The sequence below is a fragment of the Ceratosolen solmsi genome, unplaced genomic scaffold (genome assembly GCF_000503995.2).
Source record: "Ceratosolen solmsi marchali unplaced genomic scaffold, CerSol_1.0 scaffold11, whole genome shotgun sequence".
NCBI classification, from domain to species: domain Eukaryota; kingdom Metazoa; phylum Arthropoda; class Insecta; order Hymenoptera; family Agaonidae; genus Ceratosolen; species Ceratosolen solmsi.
Window position 1 is genome coordinate 2,449,068 of NW_011948416.1, and position 7,332 is coordinate 2,456,399.

Sequence of the window (7,332 nt, forward strand, 5' to 3'; positions counted from 1 at the left end):
GTGCCCCCCCCCCCCCCCCCCCCCGTCTGGTTTGCTATCCGGCATACCAGTTTCCCCACTCCCCGACGAGCCTCCTCATATACGTGCTCGCACACGGCCGGCTTGGGCCTGGGACCCGAGAACCTCTCCCACTCCTTGCCGCACTCGCTCCGGTTCCCTCGCTCACTCACTCACACACTCACTCTCACTCTATATATCTCTTCCCCTCCCTTCCTCTTACACTTACACATACATACGCGCGCGCACGCACGTATGTATGTGTAATCTCTCTCTCTCTGTATCTCTCTTTTCCTCCGAGAAAGACACGTCGCCTTCGTCGTCCTTCTCTTTCTCCTCCTCCTCCTCCTCCTCATAAACCACTTCAACCACCACCTCTTTCTCCTCGTCGTCACCGTCGCCGCTGTTCTCCCGTCCGAACTCCCTGGCTGTATCCCCCACGGCGTGCGGGAGAGGGAGAACCGGAGCCCGTTAAGCCGTGGCCGCTCGGTGCTCGTTGTCAGTCCAGAGTCGCGCGCCTCCTCGTACCGATCCATAGGACCGTGTCGAGAACACACACCCATACACGCGCCGCGTAATATGCCAGGGTATAAGCAGCGTGCGACCTCCTCCACGTGAGATCCTCCCTCCTCCCCGAGCGAGACAGTGGTGCGATCGAAAGTAAAGTTTAAAGACGAGTGATCAAGATTCAAGAGATATATCCACGATGCCGTGCTCCGCGGTCACCCTCTCCTTGGCTACCATAACCGGCATAATCGCCACAGCGCTCCTGGCCATCGCCTTCTCCACCGACAACTGGCTCTACACGGAGGTCAAGCGGGCGCAGATTCAGGTGAGCAGCGCAAAAGTGTCCCCTGATCTTATGTCTCGGACTCGAGAGCCCCTGTCACGGGGCCAATCGGCGAATCCCTTCGAACCGACCATTACGAATCTCGGACAGGTCAGATATTTGAGGCCGCTGTAATCCCATACCACCCCTATCGATATTCGCCTCTCCGACAATCGTGCCCTCCAGGAATTCGCTCCAACGTAAATATTCGAATGAGTCCCGCGAAGTTGGAACCAAGCGGTGGCCAACTTCATAGCGCACTCCCCAAGTCCTACAGGTGGATATTGGCCGCCAAGTCGTTTTGCACGAATTCCACTACTTGTCATCGGCCTCGCTTTTATTTAAACTCGATTTTGTATTTTTACCGTCTACAATAATTGATTTCTCATGAATGGATAATCTTTTCTTTATGCCCCCCCCCCCACCACCACCACGCCGCCCCGCCGTTTAATCTAGCACATTTTTCATTTTGATTTGTAATATATCATTTAAGGTATTAAGTTAAATTGTAGCCGTAATCTGTGAAGCATAAAAAATGTCAATGTACCGTTGAGTTGCGATAATTAAAAAATGTCGTGTAATAATATGGAGTAAATTACTCTAACGCTAATCATATTGGTATAAATTTTCAAACAAACTATTAATATACATGTGCCCGTGAACAAGTTCATATTTTTAATCGTTTCTTTTGCAATGCCTGTGAGCTATTGATTTAAAATAATAAGTACAATTAAAATCTGCATATTTATTAAACATAATATTGTGTTAATATCACGTTGCTCAAAATAGCGTCTATTACGTGTTATATCAACTCGTACCTTTAAGTGATTTAATGTTTAATACTAATTGTTAATGTTGCATTAATTATTATTTAAAAATTTTATATTTTAATACAATTAATTGCAACAAAAGATATATATATATATATATATATATACACGCATATATATATATATATATATATATATATATATATATATATATATATATACGCATATATACTGAATAAGTATCAATGTTGCAAAAAGTAATACTAGACTAATTTGTTAGTTCGATATAGTGGCATAACATTTTTTTAACAAAAATGTTATGTTTAATAGCTTTCTGCTTGCAAACAAAATTTCAAATTTTTCTCACACACTTATAATGTAGAAATATGAAATTATTTAACATTATAATTAATTAAAACATTTTCTTCTTTCGCGTTTGAAAGATATAAAGTATATCATTAACTGCCCTATAAAATAATTTATTATGAACATTAGACAATCGTAGCAAAAAATGAAATGCCTTTGTAAACAGAATACAGCGACTACACTTTAATTGATTAATTTAACGAAGATTATTAGTTTAGTAATTAGTGATATGTACCGTTTCATCGAGCACAAGCACGTTTTGTTGCTTACGTCAAAACTTGAATGTACGAGTGCATTCGGAAAGTGACCGGTCACATACTCCACTTTTGACTGGTTTCTGACTAGCTATTCCACTTTTAACGGTTAAATTCCTTGTTAAGACTTTACTTTATAAGAACAATTTTGGAAATCTAAAGCAATTAAGACAACTTACAGGAAACATTAAGCGAATCGGTTTTTTCAATTATTTATTTAAAAGTAAATGAAAAAGCTAACTCAGTATAATTGTATGAAACGATAATTATATTATGATGTTTATAAACTAATAAATAATGTATAATATATAGGTGTAATACAATGGGTGTATATAGTAATCGGATACTCTTGAATTACTTGGAAGCTTCCAAAATTCATTCCTACGTAATATGAATAATAAAAGAAGCGTGAGAAATGCCAGAAATGCGTTTAATAATACAAATGATTTCAGAAACTACAAATTATACATTTTTATTAGTATTTAATATTTATGATGTATTAATCCTAAATAAAAGCATTTTTTTATAACTACTTTCAAATTTAAATATAAATTATTATTTATTTAAAGTTTATTACGATGTAATAGAGCATGTTAGAAGTAAGATTCCTAACGAACAATTCATGCACACATAATCATCATGAAGCTGATTGAAATGGAATGAATTTTACAATCAATTATGTATTTAAATTTCAAACTGAAATCTTGTCTTAGAGAGAATAGAAGAAGAAAAGGATATACTGCTGGCTTCTCATATATGACTGTAAATATAAAATTTAAATTTACACAAAAACTTGTTGCTATTGAGTCTTTTAAAAATACTATCAAGAATAATGATTAATGTGTGAAATTCTCAACTGTGTCAACTCATCCCTTAATTTATATATACACGTTTAAAAAAAAAAAAAAAAAAAAAAAAAAAAAAAAAAACTTGAATCGTGGATGCGATGCTAATATTAAAAATATAATAAATTTACATTTTGTGTACAAGTCTGACAATTTTTTACTAGATATGTATACATATTTATATATATTTTATTAAAAGATATATGTTTTCATTACCATATTATTCTTTAAAAACGTATGATACAAAAGGAAAACATTTGTTGATAACAAAAAATTGCAAAATGAGTATATTGATTGTACATAATTCCGTGTCTAGTGATTCAAATTATACATCATGAAAGTATATTTAACTTTTACTTTTGTTTTTCCCGCTATGATGCCATTTAATTGTTTTTTTTTTTTCCTTATTAAGTTTGAAATACTTATTTTTCTACAAACCAACAACTTATCATTTTCGCACATATTTTTTATTAAATGAAAACTTATTGTAATAATGATACAGCAGGTGATAATTAACTTTCTTCTTGAGTAAATTAATCCATTATATGAAAGGATGTAAGTAATAATTATAAATTCCAAGTTAAAACATGCGATTATATTTGACAATCTTCATTTACAATTATGATGTTAATTTACTTTAAAATAATAAACTTGTACAATGAGGTATCTGAGACAATTTTGTGATCTCGCATTAATTAAATAATCAATTATTTTTTAAATTTCTTTATAATAGACGAAATTGTTTGCGAGAATCGCGTATTGTGAGATAAAACTTTTTTTTTTTTTTTTTTTTATATATACAATAAAATATGAATATATATAAAGCTTTGAAAATAGAAAGTATGCGCGGAATAAATGTTCTTTTAAATCAACAAGAGGAATTATAAATCACATCTCATAAGGAAACATTTTTAAAAGTGTAATGAAGGATAGCAGTCTTATGGGAAAGACAATCTTTTTCAAATACAATTATTGAACTGAAATTTAAATTTTACCGATTTGTGACATGAGAATTATTGCGAAGCGTGAATCGCGAAGCAAATATTTGTCGTCAAACGTCTCCACTCTGTAAAAGGAACTGATTACAATTATAATATAGCTTATTTCGAATGAGTCGTGTAAAATATATTGTATTTAAATTCAAGGGAACTTGTCGATTGTTCAAAAACTTGGCTTGCACGTAAGTAAAATTACTCGAGTACTTATAAACATTAGCGTATTATCCAATATTATGATTTTCTTGGCAAATTTCAGCTTGTAATAAGATAATCAATGATTGCTTTAAACGAGCAATAAAGTGCTAGGGAGAAACTCTGCTAATCATAGGATTCGTAAGTACATAAAGGGAGCAACGGAATCAGAGAAAATGCGGAAAATGTTGTTTTTGTTCTTATTGAGGTACGACGAATTGTGTAGAGGCGAAAATTTTCACGTTCATCATCGTCGATATTACGCAAAGTATTATTTGTCTTTGATATCTCCCCCCCCCCTCACTCACTCGCTCACTCGCTCACTCGCTCACTCGCTCACTCGCTCACTCTCTCTCTCTCTCTCTCTCTCTCTCTCTCTCTCTCTCTCTCTCTCTTTCTCTTTCTCAACCGCACGCGCGCATTCACGCACGCACGCACGTTGACGTACGTATCATTTGCCGTACATCTAAGCGTGAAATTGCTACTCCTGAATAACAACTAATGAGTTTGCGACTTGTACGCGAGGATGTATTTTCCGCTTCGCATTTGAAAAACGCAAATGACGCTTGTTAACTCGTATCGCGCAGCTCTTTACGTAACGAGGGAAGTTTGCAGATACCTTTACCCAATCGCTCTTAAAAGTCGTCGAACGAAAACAATTCGTGGATATTCTTGGGATGGCACTCGGCGATTGATTACGAGAGTACTCCAATATTCGTCTTTGCAAAAAGAAAAATTCAAGGCTTTCGGAAAGCGGGCCGTGACCTCACGGTTAACTAAATAACGAGCCGTATGGCTTAATCCACACTTTCCAACGCGGAGCAATAAACTCTGGAGCCGCTAAGATTGCGGAACACGAGCCTGAAGTCATTCGACGACGCACAAATAACACTCGATACGAAATATAATCATTCGTTCATCGTTCATCCTCGTATTGATATTGCGAATTGCCGGGAATAAGGTCTAAGAATTGGAGCGCTCGCGGGATAATCAATGAACAGGGTTCGGGGCCACCGTCGTCCCATTCTTTGTTTCTCCGCGAACAATAACGGAATGCGCGGCAGCCGCAATTACGAGCGAGAAGCACCTTAGAAAGGGCTGCTGCTCTTAAAGCGCAATTAGCATTTTCCGCGGCGAATGTTGCGCGCCGCTCGGAGAGTCTAGTGCTCCTCGATTTTCCCGCCCTGCCGCCGCTACGCTTAGTCGGGTTAATGTCCGACGGCCTGCCCTCGTGAAATACAGCTGTCGTTATTTAACACGGCTCTTTTACCATTTGCTCCGCGCTCAACTTCCGAACGCGCGCCGAGTGACATTTAACGAGGTTCTGTTTTGCGAGGCGACGTTCATCCGACACTGCACACTTTCTCATTGATAACGCTCTCTTTTCAATGTCGTTAAGCGCGAATGGGTATTTGCCGCGTCTTGCGGAAGCAATCATTGTTGACATCTAAGACTTAGAGTGTGAGTCATTTACCAGTGGAATAAAATATGACTCACCGATGCTATTATATAGCACTTCAAAATCATAACCTAACGAATGCGATTACAGATCTTGCTTTCAATCTCCAAGGCTCTGAATTCGATCCAATCTCGATATAGAAAGTCATATTTTCCATTCGGGTGATAAAATAAGAAATGGCTAGAACTAGAAAACTCGTTAAATAAAGAATATTTTTCGTGATAAGAGTCAACTCGACTACGAACTGGATTTACAACTTCTTGCCAAGGGGGGAATTCCTAAATGAATGCTGTAAAAGATTATTGCAGTCAAGGTTTTGAAAAGCATCTTTCTACTTCTAAGGCGTGTAATATCTGCTTGAGAGATAAGAATTTTCAAACTTTTAATTATTATAAAATTTCAATTTCTAATAGTTAATCGAGTGGCTTATAAAGTTTGGTGACTGTGAATTCGTATTGGTGCTAATGATATTAGACCTCGATGAATGCTTATTTAACAGCAAGATTATTTTAAAATTAATTTACCTATCACTTAGCGCTAAGCGAAAGACGCTTAAAATTACTGTAATAATTAAATCGTTTAAGGGCTCGTTCGTACTAACGAAAAATTAATATCGCGTGCAGGGTGAAAATCTTATAATCTGTCGCGGTTGGCTTAAAGATATTCTAATTGATGAATTCGTTAAACACACTAAAGCAAAAATGAAATGAATTTTCAAAAACATATCTTAAATAAAAAAAAAAAAAAAAAAATATTACTTAAATATTTTATCGCACTTTCAAATTCTCTATATACTTTTTAATTGGAGATAATTCCATTATAATTTTGTGCACTCCGCATTATTAAAAAAAAAAATTCCCCCATACTCGAAGTCTATCGATTATTCGTTATCGTTTCTTTCTTATGCCCTGTTGTTGTGTATTATCTTTTAACAATTTTAAATGCCTTAATTTAACGAAATATTTTTGAAAATTCTAATTTTCAAATTAACAATACTTCTATTCTTATAAAATCTTTGTCAAACGAAGATACTCGAAAATAAACGGCTCGAGAAAACAGAAACGACATTTCATTCACATTAACCACACGCATGGAAAAATCTTCCAAAAATACGACAGACAAGAAAGGTCGATACACTTATCATTTCCATTCTGGCTTTACAAAATAAGTAATCTATTAACGGTTGGGTAGTAACAGGCAATGCCATAGAACGGTATCCTATCAAACGATGAGATAAAGAAGAAGAACACATAGAATTTTAGTAGTGATGCGTATTTTCCTGAATCGTTGCTTTTCCTAAATTTTTCAAAGAAATTCGAGAAATGATTATTTTATGAAAGCGAACTGAAATGTAAAATAAAGGCAGGAAGAGCGAGTACGTGTACGCACGTACATACTAAATACACATAATGGAAATTCAGAAGCGTGCAGGAATTTTCAACGTAAATTATCAAGACGAAGCTTGAAAAATACGGTCTTACTCGGCTTCGCAGACCCAAACTCGTATTGTAATTGTTTCACATGGAAAATGGTTGGAAAAGCTCCCGCGGTGCGGAGGGGCACGGCACGTTTCGAACGCGACACCCCCCCCCCCCCCCCCCCCCCCCCCCCCCCCCCCCCCC

At 36.5% G+C, this 7,332-nt stretch overlaps 1 protein-coding gene across 2 annotated transcripts in view; it reads left to right on the forward strand.

The window, feature by feature from the left end:
- The first annotated feature begins 434 nt into the window (after positions 1-434).
- LOC105359166 (uncharacterized) overlaps positions 435-7,332 on the forward strand; it is a 52,214-nt gene continuing 45,316 nt past the window's right edge. Inside the window, exon 1 of one of the 2 annotated variants that reach the window (XM_011495671.1) lies at positions 435-829. In XM_011495671.1, coding sequence (XP_011493973.1) covers positions 704-829 — 126 coding nt within the window. In that variant the 5' untranslated portion in view covers positions 435-703. The remainder of the gene's footprint in view (positions 830-7,332) is intronic. The other variant, XM_011495670.1, reaches the window with a different exon arrangement.